The sequence below is a fragment of the Macrobrachium rosenbergii genome, chromosome 29 (assembly GCF_040412425.1).
Source record: "Macrobrachium rosenbergii isolate ZJJX-2024 chromosome 29, ASM4041242v1, whole genome shotgun sequence".
Taxonomy (NCBI): Eukaryota; Metazoa; Arthropoda; class Malacostraca; order Decapoda; family Palaemonidae; genus Macrobrachium; species Macrobrachium rosenbergii.
The window spans coordinates 21,166,687-21,186,299 of record NC_089769.1 but is presented as its reverse complement, the minus strand read 5'-3'; the positions used below and the strand labels follow the sequence as shown (position 1 = coordinate 21,186,299).

Sequence of the window (19,613 nt, the reverse complement as noted above, 5' to 3'; positions counted from 1 at the left end):
TATATATATATATAAACCATGGGAAAATATACAAATTTTAAGAGGCAAGAAATAATGAGAACCATTGTTAATAATTAAGTCGCCATCATTTTTTTTGTGCTGAATTCCATTCGGAAGAAAAACGACCAAACAGTTCAAAATGACATTAAAATAGAAATCCAGTAACGACTTCCGGCGCTCCTCATGGAGGTACCAAAGCACTTCGTATAAACCAAGTTTACCGTTTGGAAGAAGCCGAAAGGCAGAAAAATTGAATGCTTATGTGAAGTAGATCAGCATAAAAAAAAAAAAAACAAGCAGAGAATACCAAATGAATTCGGTACAGATAAAATTACTCGCGATTTAGAAACTGAATGCTCTATATGGCAACTGGTAAATAAGCAGAAAGTAGAGAATCGACGCAGACGAATATGCGCATGAGGTATTCCGTAGCGGCCAAGACGAGTGTACGCATGAGGTATTCCCTAGGCAAAGGAACTCGAAATATAAATGTATAATCTTTGGATGATCCTGCCAAAGTATTTCCAAGGCACAGCCAAGCTTTGAAATCGTTGGTTGAGTGGTCACCTGATGTGACGCATCCGCCACAGATAGCGGTATATACAAGTATCTTTAATCAGGAGGAGGAGGCTGTTGAACCAAGGCTTTTTTTGGCGGCCTCAGCTAAAGGCTCCTAACTATCTGGAAAGCTAGGAAGGAAAGTAAAGTAAATTTTCAGACTGTTTTAAGCGCAATGAAAGATTTTACGCGAGTTAATGTTTAATGTGGCATATTTTGCCAGAAAAAAACTGCTAGGACCTTAATCAAATTAGCTGGTCAACCTAATTCACTCGTGGACTCCAAGTATCGGTCGGTTATTTGGCATTTATTCGGAGGAATTATTACAGAAATAGAAAATCTCTGTTGTTTTTAGTATCGTTATTAATGGGATTAAAATGAGATCCTTTTTGTGTGCTTAAGTCTTGGAGTACTTTAAAAAATGCGCTTAAAATCTTTAGCTTTACGGGGACTGCTGACCTAATCGTTATAAGGACTGAAACCAGCCTGTTGCATTCTCTCTGACGATGAGGACAGCAGTCCTCGTCAAGTTCAAGGATTTTAAGAGAATTTTTACCAAGATTCGCACACAAGTAAAGTGTCTTATTCTACCTTCATCTTTAAAGAACGTGATTGTCCGTCAGAGTCTGCATCTTTATTATTATTATTATAATGCCCCTCTTAGGGTTCGTCCTATATGGTCTTGAATGACAGGAGAAAATGGAGTCTGGTAAAGTTAAAGAAGTTACATGGCCAATCAACACTATGAGATATTGACAACTTTCTTCTATAGTCTGTACCTCCTCCCTTTCTCAGATTGGGGGAGGCGTTGATTCTAGTTCAGAGTTGCGACAGGCCTTCGAGTGATTAAAGGGATCATCTTATCAGGTATTAACATCCAGCTGAATTCTCCATCATACACAAATGCAAGATCTGACAAGGAAGTCATCCAGATCGGACTGGTCTTGGCAGCTTTATGGAAATTACAAGCTTCATACCACTCATGGCTATCATTATGAAAATGGAGGTCATCTTGAGTTTTAGATGACTTGTTTGCATTATGCAGATGGCAGTTCCAAAGAAATATGAAAGATGAATAAATATAACTATTTTCTTGGGGAATAATATATGTTAGTGTCAGCTGGGTTCTTGTGAGCTCCAGAAGAGTTGGAAGACCTGAACCCTCTTGGATGAGGACTATGAGATGTGAGGCTTGATGAATGGAGATTTGTGGAAGACAAAGCACAGAGTGGTAGAAGGCACATGGTGTCAGAGGCGATGGTGATGTCCTGAATATCATATGATATCCTTCGTGATATGAAAATTTGTTCGAAAACAGTTCTCACTGGTAATCGTTCCAGCTGACTGCAAAGGAAAACATTAAAACTTTATGATAGCTCCACATCCAGTCATTTTGCAGATGCCTTTGCTTAAAAGTCTGCCAGATTTTACCATGAAATTTACAGTTTTTTATCTAGTTGCTCTACTAAGTCAGAAGAGCATAAAGGGGATGGCTAAAAAATGGCAGACAGAGATCACCTTCAGTGTGCTACAAAGCACAATGTAAGTGGTACCATCTCTCGAAAGCAGAACTAGGAAGTCCAAACTTACTGTAGGCCTAGACAGACACTCTTAAACGACTATGTGAGAGAAAAAGACCAGACCAAGAGACTGCTAGCATGTAACAAACAATTATTCTATGCTTTTATCCTGTGCTGTCATCCGAGTAACAAGATTTTACACGAATACATTCCTAAACGTAAAGGGTATATAGAGTTTTTGAAGTTAAATTTTTAGAATGTTGTTGCCAAGTTCTCAAGTTCTGTATTATTTTCCAGCAGTTATACTTTTAGTTAAAACTTGACAGGCAAGTGTGTAGTATCAAATGTATTACACAAGGGATAAAAGAAAATTCTAGGACACCGAAGAATACTGTACAGCTATATTTTTTGTTTTTATTCACTTTACAGAATAAAAGATATTCATAGAATAATTTGAATGACGGTTATGAGGAAAGATGCCTTATTATTCATACTTTTAACGTCAGTATTTCAGAGGCTGTTTGTTACTGTGGAGTAGTCGACCCAACCTGTTTATTATTTATAAGAAATCTAGTGTATATTATATGCACTTGTTCATTTCTTTACTACTCCTAATTGTCTCATGAGTAATACAATGAAAAACTAGTGTGATGTCATACTTCAAAGTACACTTGCATTAGTCTGTTAACAGTGTGCTGTTTGATCAGTTATTACACTGGCTTTACAAACCTGACAAGAGATTTCCAAGTTGGAAAGCCTTGAGAAAACTTCTTTGAACTTGTAATTCTGGATCAGACTTAGAATACACTACTATCAGATTTAGAGATTTTTCTAGATTATTAAGTCAGCTTCCAACTAAATTGCAAAAAAAAAAAATCCTGAAGTGTCTACAGTTCTGCAGGAAAACAGATTTTTAATGATCCAGAAAATATTGGAGTGTTTTTTCCGTGTTACAGTACTCAGAAAATTTAATTTATTCTGTCATGTCAATTGATCCAGACATCTTTATGGTTATTCATTCAGTCGTTGGTTGGTATCATAGTCACAACTTGATAGCTCTGTATATCATTCCTTTGTTTGCTCAAATACAATTGCTCCTGGTAGCTCAGGGCCAAATTAATTTAATAACAACAACATAACATGCTTTGTCAGGCAGTTTGTGGGAAGCAGAACAAGTTGAATCTCACTTGGACTGTTTTAACTGCGATAGGTAATATTCTGCAGCATTTTAGCTAGTTAGCCTTGCAGCTGATAATTTACTGCCATAAATACAGTAATTAGAAAATAACAGACATGTGGAGGAGTGATTAATGAAAAGACAAATCACTTATCAGAAAGGTCACAAGTCAGTTGAATTATAATTACAAGTCAACTTCAGGAATGATTTCAGATTCATTAACAAGTATTTTCTTGGTTTTTCCCTGGCCAGTCAGTCTTTCCAGAAAATTTTGTGGAAACTTATAATAAAGTTTATGTGTACTCTGATAACTTTCAGACACTCAGATGGTATCTCAGACTTTTGTATTTATCATGAATAGCTTGTTTTATGACTGTTAACTATGAGTAAGATTACAGAGATATACTTTATTTCTAGCCATCCTTCAGCGAGTCTTCAGTTGATGATCGACCCAAGCGGGTTTTGGTGGAAGGTGACCCAGGATATGGGAAGTCGACTTTGGCTCTCAAGTTGGCTTATGACTGGGCAGCTGATCCTACTGGGTCTTATCTCTCGTCGTTTAGGTTGGTTTTCATTGTGCATTATTATTCTTTTCATTGTTTACTCAAGGTAAGTGTAAAATGTACTCAAGCCATGTGTGTCTCTACAGGTCAGAAAGGAAGAATGGAGAAGCAAATTTCGTTTGTTGCTACTTCCTCATGAATGATTTTACCTTTACAGACTGAGAGAAATTTAGTAGGACTGAGGGACATAATTGTCATTGATTACAAAGCATCTATTCAAGGCAAGTAGCAAAATTGAAAAGCACTGTTTTAGGTTGAGTGGATTTCACATTTTTTGGGAGCATAGTCTTACTTGGCAGTTCTTGTTGATTGGTAAGCAGGAAAAGGATAACCATCTGCTTTTCAGGCATATAATTTGAAGTTACTGTTTTGGTGAGATTTCTCACATACTGTATCTGTCTTTAGTTCTGTCCTTTCTTTCATTATTATAATGTTTCTTTAACAAGATAATTGCTTATGATTTTGGTTTTAAACCATTATTATCTAGGTTGCATTAGAAATGATTTATGGATTGATACCAAAATTTACCTGAATAACCTGTGGCTTACAATCGGCTTTTGAATATTTTATGTTTGCAGTACTAACAAAAATTGTGAATTGTAAATATATTACTTCTTTCCCCTTCCCATTAAAGCCTCAGTCCATCTCTTTTGTTGAGACCCCTTTGTATTTTTATCCTTTTGAACATGACATCGATCATCAATTTATTAATTTGTAAAATGATCTTTCCAACAAGTTCCAGCCATGAACCTGAGTACAATATTTTTTAGTCACACCTTTTCAAAATATCCTGTTTTCCAAGTAAATTCTCTTGTCTCAATTACTAGAAGAAATACTGGTTTTGTACGCATGTCTTAGCTTTCTGCTCTGTTTGATGATGGGAAGTTCTAATTTACCAGTAGTCTAGTAATCTCTCTTCAATCACAGGATTCAAAAGCTTGATTCGTTTTCGTGGAAACTGCAATGCAAAGCACAGTGAATGGCTTAATTCATGCTCCACAGATCAACATGTGCAGTGTGCTCATGAGTTTTGTGTATCCTCCAATTTGGCCCGGCTAATTGAGGAACCCACACATATTTCTGGTAATAGATTAGACCACATATTCACAGATGTTCCAGCTTTTGTCAAGTGCAAGGTCTGCGAGTATATAGGCACCTCCAACCACTGTGCCATTGAGATTGACATATCTGTCAGTCAGTATATTCCAAATGTCACCATTGGAAAATGGTCTGGCTGAAATCTAGAGCCAATTGGGATCACATTTATTGAAGACTGTCAGGCACTTAATATTTCAGATGCTGTATCAGATCCAGATCCCAAGAAGTTAAGTGAAAAACTGATGGCTATTTTAATAAGGTATGTCCCTAGAAGGTCATAAGATTCAAGGCAAATGACCAGCCATGACTAACAGACCAAATTCAGCACATGAGACAAAATTGTTCACATGAACATTACACCATTTTTGTCGAGTCTTGCCATGCAGCGAATAGAATTTACCATATAACTGAGAGAAATTACAATACCGTAATTCTTTAAAGAGGAAACTTGAAGGAATTACTCAGCCTCATCTGTGGTGGACCAAATTGGCATCATCTATCTTTGTGTCAGGCTCGTCTTCCATTCCACCACTATAACAGATGATGTAGATTGGTTACTGGCCCTAAGGAAAAGGCTGAGCTGCTTCATTGAGCTTCTGAAGCTAAGCAATCAGCTGAGGATGTCCCTCTCCCTGATACCTGTCATCCTGAACCTATTCTTGCAAAATTTGCATTTTGCTCTAGGGCTGATAAGAAAATTCTTGATAATTTTGATAGCTGGGGTGGAGAAGATCCTGATGGTTTCTTCCCTTTTTTTTTTTTAAAAAGGTTTCTAGTGTGTTTTCTCTCAAGATTAGTAGATTCTATAGATTTTTAGGTCGACGTAGTATCTGCAAATGAGCACAAGCTTAGTAATTCAGCGCCTGTTCCAAAGTGTGGCATCTTTGCAGACTGCAGTAACTACACGCCAATTTCTATTCTCCCTGTGCTCCAAAGTTACAGAAAAACTATTTTAAGCCACTGCATTAGCATGCGGAACCTAAAGAGCTGTTAGCTGATAGTCAGTATGCATATAGGAAGCAGTTAGATACTTGTAATGCTTTTTTGGATTTGATGTGCCATTTGCAAGAGAACGTTGATAGGGATTTTGAGTGCAGAGTAATTCAGGTGGATTTTAGTGCTGCTTTCTATTTAGTAAATCACAAGGCATTTATTTATAAACTTCAGAATCTTAGAGTGGGTGGATATGTTTTAGGTTTACTTCAAGATTTCCTTACAGGCAACCTGTTTTTAGATCATTTGTCCTTCCCTTACTAGAATACTGTTCTTCAGTGTGGATATCTGTTTCTGCCAGAGATTTATCTCTTTTAGATAGAGTGCTTTGTGGTGGTAGGTTTCTGTTTCCTAATATTAGCAGCTTTTACTTGGACCATCGACAGATGGTCTCTTGTTTGTCAGTTTTTCATAAGCTACATTTTAACAGTGATCATTCACATTGAGAATTGATTCCTGATCCACTTTTCCTACTGTGAGCAACCAGATTTGCTGGACAGCAGCACCAATATGCAGTAAACATGCTTCGCTGTTGAACTTCTCCACTCCAGAGGGCCTGTAATCCTCATGCTGTTGGACTTTGGAACAGTCTCCCAGAGGATGTCATGCAATTGGAACTGCAGAAGTTCAAGTGAAGATGCAACACATTACTCTGAAATCCTTGCATTTTAATAATTTACTTACAACTTTATATATCTATTTATTAATCTAATTTATTTGTTTCTTTCTTAATGAGTGGTCTCTTCTTTCGGTATTTCCTATTACCTTCTGTTACTTCTTTCTGATGAACACCATATTCTTTGGAAGCTTGAATTTCAAGTCAATGGACCCTGTGGGCTTTTTCCACATGAATAGGATTCATCATCTGAATGATAATAATATATAATAGTAAGTCATTCAAGGCCTGCCCTTCCTCTTGAACATGGCTCTCTTCCCTCTTCTCTGGTATCCATTTTACAATTTGGTCTTCAGAATGTTCTAACTCCATTTACATTTTACATTTACATTTGTTTCACCCACCAGTCAACCCTCGCAATATCCCTTCTGCCACTTTCCTAACTTGACTGTCTTTCATTTCCTTTCTTGGCACCATAAGCTAGATTTTGCTTACTTTGTGTTTCAGTTCTTTTATTCCATTCACATCGTTTTGCTTCTAAGCATCTACAAATCTTGTTCCTTGGATTCTCCAATTAACAGCAGGTCATCTACATACAGTAGCTTTCAGAAGACTTCATTCCTGCACAACTTTGAAGCTTCCTTCATTAGCGTACTGTGTCACACAGCAAAGGTCTTAGTGTAAATCCTTGATGTATGCCAAGCAATGAAGAACTCTTTGGCTATTCTTTATGTATGCCAACAGTAATCTCGCTTTTGTTATTACAAATCCATTAATCATGAATAGCCTTAACTGTTTAGAATGCATCACTTGTACTTGAGTCTTCATTGCTACTTTGACTTCTTGGTGTTGGCTTCTTCAAAGTAGGAGTTAAGACAATTGTGCAGTTTGTTCTAGACGTGTGTCAATCATGGGTCTGCAGCTTACTTGGGAATGTATTTGGGCACTTAAACTCTTACAAACTGATGTGTGCTCATTGGAACCTGTCATCTTGGTGTGCCTTATACCCTTTGTGGGGATGGATTCATGATCTTATATCCCCCTACTGTTCATGATTCTCCCCATTTACTTGGCACACTAGAGGCATGTGTATCCTGGAGTACCAGCCATCATGTTTCTTGTACTTGGAAAATGAGCTATCATGAGTTCATCATCCATTGCGTATCGTATATATATTGAAGCACCCATTTTTAATGAAATTTTGCCATCTTCTTGCAACTGTATCTTCCATAACTTGAGCTCCTCTGCTTCACCCTCTCTCATGAATTGATTCATTCTATTCATAATTATTGGTAAGCATGACGCCATGGACCTGGTGGGATTGGCTAGGCATGTGCTGTTGGCTGTATCTTTGCAATGTTTAAGATTGGTGTGCATGGATGTATTCCACAATGTTAAGGCTCCATATTATTAATGGGTTTGTATAAAAACTTTATTTATTGTAAAGACATAGTTTAGTTTTTCTGATATGCCTACCACTATCTTGACTTTTGCTCTTATAATTTGTGTAGGGCTCAGTTTTGCAATTTTCTATGCTGTTTCACTCTGATGCATTAGTACCTATTAATCACAATGAGTTGTGGATCATTGACTGATTGATTAAGTTGAAAAGTGATATCAGGGCCATGAGTTTGTTGCAACATTTACTGAAGACAGTATGGTATGCCTAAGTAGTGTATTTGGCGTGAGTGCTCATGTAGTGAGTTGCCAGGTTAATATGTAGGCATACAGTATCATAATGACATTGGGACATAGTTATTACTATCCAAGATTACCTTATGGTTTGCCACAATGAGGGAAAGGACATGAAATGCTTTCAGACAGCTGGATACTGAGAAAACTTAATCAGTGTCAAATATTTTTGATACTGGAGAGAGATTTGAATTACATAACTCAGGCGAAGCATTTTATGTAGCTTGTGATGATCTTATGCACTGAATAGCTATTGATTTCATTATTAGGTATAGCTCATACTATTTATTGGGCTTTAAATGCAAATGATATCAGAAGTTCATGCAAATAGAAGCAGTGCTTTGATGAGAAATTGATAAATGTGTTCATAGAAATTATTTCAGTCATTTTTATAAAATGAATGTTTATGGAACCATGATGACATGTATATGAGACATATGATGTAAAGATTACTAACAGTTGACCACTTTGGCATCTAAGGTCCATTAGAAACTTACAGGACGCCACAAAAATGTATTAACAATCCAAAAACAGACAACAACAAAGCGAGCTAAATGACTTCCAGTGATTTGGTATTGGCTTTATTCAGCAAAGGTATTTTATACAGTAATACTCACATGCTCATCAAGTTTTTCTCAGTACACTTGTCAAGTAATTTCTCCAGGTCCTGAAATAAAGGATGTATGTAGCATCTTTTTGCGTAGTATGTTTCTTGTAGTTGCATCATTATAAAGAGTGTGCACTAATATGCTCTTGTGATTTATAACCATGTTACCTTTTTAAATATAATGTGGTTAAGTGATGGTTGTTGCATTAGAACATAGATCTTTTTCTTAGTTAAGTGCAATGTCTATTTTTTTTTTTTTTTTGTCAGCTTACCACTTTGATCTTAGTTTCCAGCAGGAGGCTAAGTGAATTTCATTTGTAAGTCCTGCCCCATAAGAAAAAGAACCACATAATTTCATTCGATCTAGCGTAACCAATGCAGGTGTACAGAATTTTTTTTTTATTAGGAATATTATCACTAACAAAATGCTTTGAAGGCCTGATCATTATCAACACTAGATGGTCTTGATGATGATTAAACCAATGTGAATTCATTGTAGTGCCTTATATAAACTTTACTGGAAGATTTTAGGTTGAATGTAATATTGTGTATGTTTTTGGGACTTATGGAAAACCATTTTCATAAATACTAAAGAAGCTTAAACTACTTTATGTACATTTGCTTTCCTCACACCATATGAAAATTCATTTATTTTGTAGTTCATAAAGAAAAAATACTTTAAGGTACCTAATTGTTTTTTAGAAGGCTTATCTTAATCAATTTAGTATTGCTTAGCAGTAAACTGTAATGTATGTCTGTTATGTTATTCAAGTTTCATCATGTTCAGTCCTTTATTTTCATCAGAATATGCATAGTTATAATTGGAGTATATATATTTTTTCATTGCAGTTTGGTTTTTGTGCTCACATTAAGGGATTTCCGAGGAGGATCTCTCTTTTCTCATCTTTGTAAGGAAGTTTTACCAAGACATATTTTGAGCAAGGAGGCAATGAACACGCTTTGGAATTATATGAAGAAGATAGAAGATAAGGTAAATTTTGGCAGTGTGTTATTAATCTCAGAGCTTAAGTCCACTGAGGATATTCTCCTTTGCTGATGAAGTACATCATTTCAGAGGAAGACAAATTTTGTCCATTGCATGATGTTTCATTGGGTCTCTCTGGAGATTTTATGGACAATGGCCTAGTTTTTGCTCTTCAAATCTGTCTTTACTTATCTTGTAAAATACTGGAGGGTATGTCTGCTTTGTTTGGGTGTCTTGAAAACCGTTCCTTATGAAGAGATTTTAAAGCTAATCCCAAAGGAGCAAGTAGACAGAATACTGTATGTATTTTCATCACTCATAAGCTAGATAAGGTGAACTGTAAATTTTATCTTGAATTTTATAGTACTATAGTAAGTGTTATTTTAGACTTTGTAAAACATAACTAATAATGACTGGATTTTGTCAGGTGCTTTTCTTACTGGTTGGATATGATGAACTCATTGAGGAAGAGAGTGGTGATATCAATGATTTAATAGAAGGTCAGTTGCTGGGAAATGCGACTGTGGTGCTCACATCTCGCCCTGGCTCTTCAAAACCCATTCCTTCATCCTTGCACAGACGTCTTCTTATTACTGGACTGGCTCCTGATCAGACTCACAGGTTCATCTCTCGTTATTTTGAAGCCATCAATAAATCAGGAAGTGGTAATGAGGTAAGTTTACAACCCATATACTGTACTGTAAGTATGTATTTTAATGTGTGCTCTATTTACACATTCCCACAATTAAAACCTGCAGGTGTAACTGTTGAAGCAGTTTGAGGACAACTCTTGCTCTGATGAGTAAGAAATGCTAATTCTTTATCGTAAATTGGATGAGTACATTACAGTAAATCCTGTACGTCTCATTTTTTAATCTCTACTACATTTGTACCTACTGTATATATGCAGCACAGTCAGGATTTGTAATGCTGTATCCTAAGTTGATTTAAAATTGGCTGAATTTCCAAGGCAGTTAAAGACAGATACCTTTTTTATTAGTAAGATACTGTAGTCTGACTCAGCTTTATGAAATCGGCACTCACTTTGCTTTCATGCTTATAGAAGATTCTACCAGAAAAGGTAAGCCATATATATATGGGTGTAAGTCCTGGAAACATCTTTTGTTGTTTTGTACTGTCATTCTTAGTAAAACAAGCACGAGAACAAATTCTAGATGTGTTAAAGAATGATAGTTTTGTTCTTTATGTAATTAATAAGTTGCAGATATTTGTGTCTAAGTTTGATTTCTTTTAATCTGTTGTCCACCTCTAACAAAAAAAGATGATCTACATTTACCCTTTTTATTCCTTTATATTTATCCTTCTCTTTGATTGTATGTGATAGTCTCCAGCAAATAAAACAGCATAAGATGATGATGATGTTTACCATCATTGTAATTTTTATTAGCAGATTTGAAAGGAGTTCTTTCTTGTTCTCTTCTGTCTTGGATACTTCCGTGTCTGCTGTTTTTCTAACTAATTGCTCCTCTTCCTTTCTCATCACATGCCCAAACCATTTCAGTCTTTGAGGTCTCAGGTGAAAGTTCTTGAACCATATCTCTCAAAAATTAACTAAATCCTGTTGAAGTGTTCATAAGAAGATACTAAGCTTTGTCATCATGCTATTTAATTTTACTTAGTACAGGCACATTTATTATGTATGCTGTTCTAGTATGGCTTTCCAGAATTTGTTAACATACATTTAATACTTTTAGAATCATTTTTGGGTTTTTTAGTATGACTAAATAGATACATATGGGGCTTTTGACATCTGGTGTTACTGCTTTTAAATATTGTTTTTCTATTTTTCCTGAAGTGTTCTTATAGTAAACAACATTGTATACTCTATTTTATATACTTTGTACTAAAGCATTTCATTCTGATGAGTATAATATTATTAATGTACTTTCTCCAAATGTCAGGATGATTGTAGATTACAACTAGGTAGAAACCAGTCTTCTTCTTTCCTGTACTATATAACAATGCTGAAGAGTTTAAGTCTTGAATGAATACTGTACCTTTATTCTAGATTTTTGTTTTCTCATAGGAATGAATTAGATAAGCACTGTTCTTAGGATTTTCTTTTAGACCTAGCAAGTTTTATGATATGTGGGTGTAAATTTGTTTAAACTGATATTACTGGAGTATTGCTTTGACTGTTGTACTTAAGACTTTGTTTTATAAACTCTGTAATTAAGTCATATGAGGTTATGAATTTGATATTGTCATTTTAAGCAACTTGCTGCAAAGAGCTGTTGCTGCTGTTTTTAGTGAGCCTAGATTTATATTGGTGATATGATTGTTGGCTTTGAAAACAAGATGCAACTCTTTTTGCGGTTATTTGCTCTGTGATGCAAATTGAAGTTGCTGGTAGCCTTAATAGAGATTTGAAGTAGATGAGTAAATTTTGAAAATTTAAGCAGTTTTTCATGTTTCTATGCTAATTTCAAGCTTTTGACTGCTAAATCTTATTAACCAGTATAGCATGTATGTTAACTGTATTTTAAATCATATGTTTGTACTGTGTAAATAGTTTTATCACTGCAGTTTAATTTTTACCACATTTTTTATTGCTTTAGAGGAAGTAGGTTACACTTAACAAAACTGTATGATTTTTTAAAATTCTTCAGCTTTTTGACTTACATTATTTCCATATTTAGGAAATAGATATAGTTCTGACTGTAATGCAGTTATGAGTTGATGAGCTTCTGTGAAAGGAATTTCCACAGAAGATATTTTCAGGCTATGATTTATTCAGTAACATTTTTTTTTATATTCAGGTGCTGTCCCTGATATCTGCAAGCAAAGAAAAGTATGGAGATCTCATCACATGTCCAATAATGTGCTTAGCTCTTGGTGTTCTGTATGAGGACCTTGGAGGGAAATTGCCATCAAGGTTAACAGATATGTTTATGTCTCTGATAAAACACATGATACGCAAAAATCTCATAAAGAGAGGGGAACCCATGTGCTATGATGTACTTCCTGATAAATACAACAAGTTACTTTCGGTAAGTCCGGTACCTGTAATACATCTTAGGATATCAGGTATTTTTTGCAATGTAAAATCCCTATGAATTTTTATAGCAGAAACTTCTTTGGTCAGGAGCAATTAGTTTTACCTTTGAGTGCTTCTGTTATAGATCAGAATCTATAATACATGACAGTTGGAGTGTTTGGGGAATTTTCATGAATCCTTATATGAAGGGTAAGCTGATCAATTACTGGTTTATACTGCTGATCACTGAAAATGACAGGATTTTCTTGAACACTGTACTGTGATTGTATCCATATATACTACTAGGAAACAGTTTTGATTTTGTGGAGACATCTGTAGGGAAGTTTTTGTCTTGCTTTATTTTAGTTATATCTATATTGGTTTATATTCAGGTACTGAATTTTCAAGTTTAATTCAAGTCTCACCAAACATTCGGTACTCTCTGTGTACAGTAATGTAAAATGTAATGGTAATGGAAAATGTAAATTTAGACACTTTCATCATTCTGTTTCAAGATTATTACAGTATTACGCTTATTTTATTGCCAGATGTTTAGGGTAGAGCTTTCTAGAATTTCAATTTTTTGTTGGTATGTGAATTTGCATGCCAAAGGCAAGAGGGAGACCATGATACTATAGGAGTGCAATCATAACAGTAAAATAATCCATGTATAGTTTAGTTTTAAAATAATTTACGAGAAGCAGGTTAAAACCATTAGCTTGGATCAGCGTGTGTATTACTTTAACCACTACTTCCAGAGCCACTCAGAACAGAGGGCTTTGTATTACATGTAATACCAAGTTTATGCATTTTTTTATTATTACTAAAGTAAGGTTGTTTTATTGGATAAGGAGCAGATTTACCTGTTATACTAACTGCATTTATAGAAATGGTTTTAGAGTTAGAGATTTTCAAATGTATGTACAGTAGTCAGAATATTTTCATTACTTTAACCAAGGAAGATAATACTATATTTACAAATTAAAAAAATAATATTTCAGGATTTTGGAAAACTGGCTTTGGAGGCTCTAAAATCAAACACCCCTTACTTTTTGGGACAAGATCTGAAGACCAAATGCCAACACGGTGGAGAAATTGTGGACTTGGGAATCTTACTTCGTATGCACACCATGTCAAAACTGACAAAGAAGGATCACTATACTCCCATTCATAAATCCTTTCTAGAGTTCTTGGCTGCCTTTTATTTATCTGGATTGATCCATGATACAACATTGCTGCAGGCTGAAGTTGACAACATTGCAGACAAGATGGACATTATGCATCCTGTGTTAAGGTTGGTTAGTCTTTTTGTTATTTTCCATTGAAGGGGTACCTCCTGTAGCGTGACTTGTGCAACACTTAACAGATGGTACTAATTGTTCTTTGCAGTGTCCTTTGGCTCCAGTCACAGTGCTTTCTTCCTTTTTATATTCCATCTATTCCCTTAGGTCTCTTCCCTTAAAGATTTCCAACTATTTTGCCTTACTTCAATATTCATCTCTCATTCATTTCATCCATTCCCTTAGGTCTCTTCCCTTAAAGATTTCCAACTGCTTTGCCTTGCTCCAGTATTCATCTCTTATTCTTTCCTTTGGGTGAACCACTGTTAAAGTGCATAAATGTGACTCATGTTGTCTTGAAACTACTTTACAATAATGAGTAATTGTGGAAGTTTTGTTTAATAACTTACTTTGTTGACAATGCAGCTGGTTAGACTTTGTGGTTTTATTTTCAGTGTTTATCACTCATAATTGACTGCTGTCATAGTTCATTACTATTTTATTTTTCTCATTTCTTGTAAGACAGCTCATTTTGTATGACTACTCATTTTGCTTTTTGTTTCAGACAAAACTCTGGACTCATGGTTCTTAAATACCTAGTTGGACTACTTGGCCGCAATGCTCACATTGTATTTAACATGGTGTCTCAGATGGGCGTCCCACAGAGAATGCTTTTCTTGCTTTTAAAAGAAAGTGGAATGTACCAGATGAATGTCTTAGAGGTAAGTATTCTGCATTTACTTCAAGGTCATATTTTGTTGTTTTATTGCATTTTTGCATACGTAATTTGTTTGTATCTTAATGTTATTATAAATCACAGGAAACTTACTTTGTTGTTCCTGGTTATATGGTCTTCAGAAAAACTAGCATGATTCTCTTTGTTTTACAGAACTTTTTTAGCCTTATTTAGCTCAGTATGACTAGCTGGTAGGAGTTGCAGTTATTGTTTGTAGCCACAGGTATTACTTGTGCTTACGAATATTGTACTGTTTAAGTTCACTACCATATTCAGTAGCTTTCATAAGTCTCATCTAAAAGGAGATATAATTATGTGCCTTTGCATGAAACATATGGACATTAGGCAGTTAGTCAGTTTCTCATTTGTAGTTTGTATATGTTTGTATTCACCAGTCTGGCTCAGATACATTAATTAACCAAATCACTGTCCAGTAGTTTCATTCAGTGTTGTTCTTATATGATACGTTAGCTTGTGTAGCAAATACTCTTAGTCAGTGTACTTATACTCCCACTTAGTGCAATAGTCATAAAAAATGGTAACCTGTTAGTGGTACATGTGATTTGTAATGAGTCAAGTTTTTCATATTTTGTATGTACAGGTGACAGAGGCCATTACAAAATAGATAAGAATTTTGTACTGAATTAGCAAAATAAAATTGGATATATTTGCACACAATAAATATTATACCATTATAAAAATCTGTTGCTGTGGTACTAATAATTCTGACCACAAGATTCTTAAATTATATGCTTATCAACAGTCATATTCTTTCGTCTCCCTTAACTCAGTCCCTCCCTTACTTTAAAAAATTTCGTATCTACTAAATTTCTCAGAAGAAAAGATAGGGGTCAACCTTAATATTACCAAAGTTATACCTCAGGTTAAAGGGAGAGATCATTGCCAATAATTAGGGCCTTAAAAACAAGAGCAAACATACAGAACCATTTTTTATTTACCTGACGCCAGTTCTATGGGGGTCCTGCTTGCTCAGGATCTGGTCTCAGTGGTAGAGGACAGAGGTCACCTTTTGTGCATGATTAGGTATATGGATGTATTAATAATTCAAAATGAAATAATGTTTTTTAGGTACAAACCTTTGTCTTACAACATTCAAGTATCTCATTTCCCCCTCTGATTAGAAGCAAAATATATTACCTTCAGAAAAAAGATTGAACTAATAGAAAATCCCCCTGGGAAGAATGTTCCATCTCTCAACTTCTTAGGAATGTAACTGCAGGCTTCTTACTTGAGATATTTTAGGTGTGTTCATTGATTACTTGAATAACAGACTTATATATATCTATGAAATGACTTCTATGAAACATGAACCTTTATTTGAAAAAATTTGTATTGCTTTAGCCTACTAAAAATGTATTGCCAAGCACGTATAGAATTGATTGATATAGAGACAAACTCAGTATTGTGCCAGTATCCTTAACCAAAATCATGAAAATAACTGAAAATCTGTCTTAATCTTGTTTTGCCATGGTACATCACCAGGTACTTCAAAATGCTTCTAATTTTTCATCACATTTAATCAGAAATTTGAAATATATGGTGACCTTGGAAGCTTTAGCATCGAAATAAGTTTGCAAAACATTTTGTTACTAAGTAACAGTTCATATTTGTTGTTGTAATATACATTGTAGTATTGTCTTTTGATTCGGACAACAATTATATTCTTTTTAAATGGATTAAAAGGTGTTATTAATACTTTGCTCTCTGACCAATAAAAGCAAGTGCCATGATGAAATATCCAAATAATTAATGCACCCCGTATTGGTTTTGGGTCCATCATCATCCCTACTTTTATATTTACCCTCACTTTCGCCTACTCTGACTGTATGAAGATGCTCTTCTGTGAGGATGTGGGATGGTGAAGTTGAGGTTCTCAAAAGTGTAAAGCCATTACTGTATCAGGTCATAAGTCCTGATACTCATGCTCATAGCATGTAATTGAAATGTTTTGATTGATACAAGTTTTATTACTGTAGTTCTCTTTCTAGTTTCTGAGTTTGTAAATACCTGTACTCTACTGTAGTATTTCTATTTAATTTCAAGTGGAATAGCCTTTTGTAGTTTGTGCAATGTGATAATTCATTTCTTTCATTAACGCTTTGTATAAGTGATTACTATATATTTTTTTGTGATCCCTGAACCAATCTCTTAATTTTGTCTGTACCTCTGATGCAGTGTTTGGCAATACATTTTAAGTAGTACAGTATTAAGGTATGTGACATAACACACTTATTTTCAGTGTTAATATTTACCCTTATTTTGCAATAACATTGTTTTTATAAGAATTTCTTGTTTTTTATATGCTGTGCATGGTGAAGGCTCATTATTAGTAAGAAGTAATCATGTCTTGAAGGACACTGGTTTGATTTGATAATCAAGTTTGATGCAACTTAGCTTTGACATGTAAAAGTCTGTTTTATAATACATGACTATCAAAGTATTTTTGAGAGTTGCTATTATTTTCTGCTTTCTCTCTTGCTGCTAAGGAGCGAGCAACTAGTATATTTCAGAGGAATGTAGTTGAGGTAAGGAATAAAGTTTTTTCTTGGCAAGTTCATTGTTGTACTAGTTTTTCTTATAGTGCAAACTGACTTTGTTTTCAGTTTATATTGTACAGTTTAGTGTTGTACTGTATATTGATCCACTGCTTTTTCAGTCCTGCTGTGATACTCTCTTGGAAAGTCAATGTATCATTGTAATGCTCAGAAAACTGCTTGTATGTTTGTAAGATATAAGTTTATGTAGTTTTTCTATATGAGTATTTTATTTAGTATCTTCAGTGAATTGTAAATAGCCTGTCAGCTTCCCTTTTGTAGTAAGGGCATGCTTCTCACTGAGTATTATTGAATTTTGTCACTTTTCTAGTAATCATCCCTGTGAGGATTGTTAGATTTGCTTTTGATACTATTTTAGCAAGTAAGGGCATTCAGTAACCCTTAACTGCAAGATGGCTTAGTTCTGTGCTGTTTCTAGCCAAGTGTTTTGGATGTAGATGGCAACATAGTATGTCAATGAAATATCAAAATGTCGGATTGTTTTGTAGTGCTTTATTCTAATCTCCCTAATTTTGTATCACTTGTTCATTCATTTTCATTCATCAGTAATCGGTTACTAGTTAAGTAGATGGAGTTACAAGTTCTATCCTTGTGTTTATTCTTGAACTCATTAATATTGCCCATCTCCAATGTATTTTCCAATTTTCATAGTTTGGTCTCTGATTCAGCCCTTCCCCTTGTGTCTCTTTCAGTCATCTCCAAGTCTTCCTTTTGTTCTGCTTGTTTATTCTCAAATGGTTCTCTCAGTGTCTCACCCATGATTTTTGAGAGCCAAGATCCTATGATTTAGACGAGTTCACTGCCTCCCGGTCACTCTCCATTTTTCTGTTTCCTGTCATGTCCAGTTCCCTGAATCAGTTTTTCAAAAATAAAATTCAGCTTCTGTATGTAAACCTTCTGGCTACTGAGTTGTTTTTACACACCATAATTGCCTGAGTTTATTGCAGTAGATAAAGCTTTTTGCTTTATCCATAAGGTTTGTGTATTGCTTTCATACTTAGAGTGCCTCATGTTTTGTTTGCCTTCTCAGCAGAACCAAATCAAAGGCTATTTCTGTGATTAATGACACCACTTAGTTTTTCTCTGCTAAGTATTCTGTCTTTTCTGTAAGTACTCCAGGTATTTTTCCAACTGTGTTTTTGGGTTTATGAAGAGAGTCCCTCTCTTAGGAATCTCTTGTAACACCCATCAGGCCATTAGTTTCCACTGTTAATTTTTTGGAAATTAGATATCATGAGTTTCAATGTTACTTTCCCTGACTCATACAATTCTCTGTTGTTTGTGACTTTGTGACAGGTTCATCTTCTCCTTTAGGTTTAAGCCCCACTCTTTCTTCTCCTCCTGCCTTTTTTTCATTGTCATCAGGTCTGGGCCATGTCAAGCCAAAAGGCTTCTTGTCCCATAGGCCATTAAATTCTAGTGGGCAGAGTTGAAAATAGTGAAAGCATATAAAGTCTGTGTTGGATAATTCTGATGAACAATAGTTTTTTTGAGGAAGTAACTGACCTTGAGTTATGCTCTATATAATACAGGTGAAAAGTAAAACTTAATTATAGTAAGTAAGATTCACTGTTCGAACTTGAGAACTGAGAATGTTGAATTCAGTGGTCTGATTATATTATGTAATGATAGTACTAACAAAATAACTGATGTTGAACGTGTTCTGATGTGCATGAATACTTTTGCTTTGCACAAATAGTTAAGAGTATGGGTACAGTATACATAAGTAGTCTTACAATTTTAGTGATAAGAATAACCCATCAAGAAACATAAAAAGATTGCTAATTGTAGATGTGGGAATGAGCTTTCTTTTAAAGAGTGAAAATTAAAAGCTGTATTAAATTAAAAACTTATTGTATTCGTCATGATGAATTGTCATCTCCATTGTGATTTGCTTGTGCAATGTAGACAATACTAAAGATTCTTTGCAGCATCCTTTCATCTCCAAGCTGCATTCCTACTCTCCTTATACTTTCCATCCAGTCCTTGTCCAAATTCTTCAACCTTTCTTTGCTCCAGTTTTCATTTGTCTTTTAAAAACAATACTTCCGGTGAGCCCTGTGAGAATTTAGAAATGAGATATTACAATCTTATTCAACATCTAAAAGTACAAAATAGTAATAAAGTTACTTATCATCTATGGATTACTAGTGCATTTTGTTCATACAGATCCCTTAATTATAAATAGTCATTTCCATGCGAACGTTTCCTGGC

General features: G+C 34.9%; 1 protein-coding gene across 4 annotated transcripts in view; it reads left to right on the top strand.

The window, feature by feature from the left end:
- LOC136854660 (uncharacterized) overlaps positions 1 to 19,613 on the top strand; it is a 274,936-nt gene that overhangs the window by 223,111 nt on the left and 32,212 nt on the right. For 3 of the 4 annotated variants that reach the window (XM_067131242.1, XM_067131244.1, XM_067131243.1), the window contains exons 5-11: positions 3,673 to 3,818; positions 9,674 to 9,815; positions 10,237 to 10,482; positions 12,590 to 12,820; positions 13,809 to 14,101; positions 14,653 to 14,809; positions 17,331 to 17,369. In XM_067131242.1, coding sequence (XP_066987343.1) covers positions 3,673 to 3,818; positions 9,674 to 9,815; positions 10,237 to 10,482; positions 12,590 to 12,820; positions 13,809 to 14,101; positions 14,653 to 14,809; positions 17,331 to 17,369 — 1,254 coding nt within the window. The remainder of the gene's footprint in view (positions 1 to 3,672; positions 3,819 to 9,673; positions 9,816 to 10,236; positions 10,483 to 12,589; positions 12,821 to 13,808; positions 14,102 to 14,652; positions 14,810 to 17,330; positions 17,370 to 19,613) is intronic. The other variant, XM_067131245.1, reaches the window with a different exon arrangement.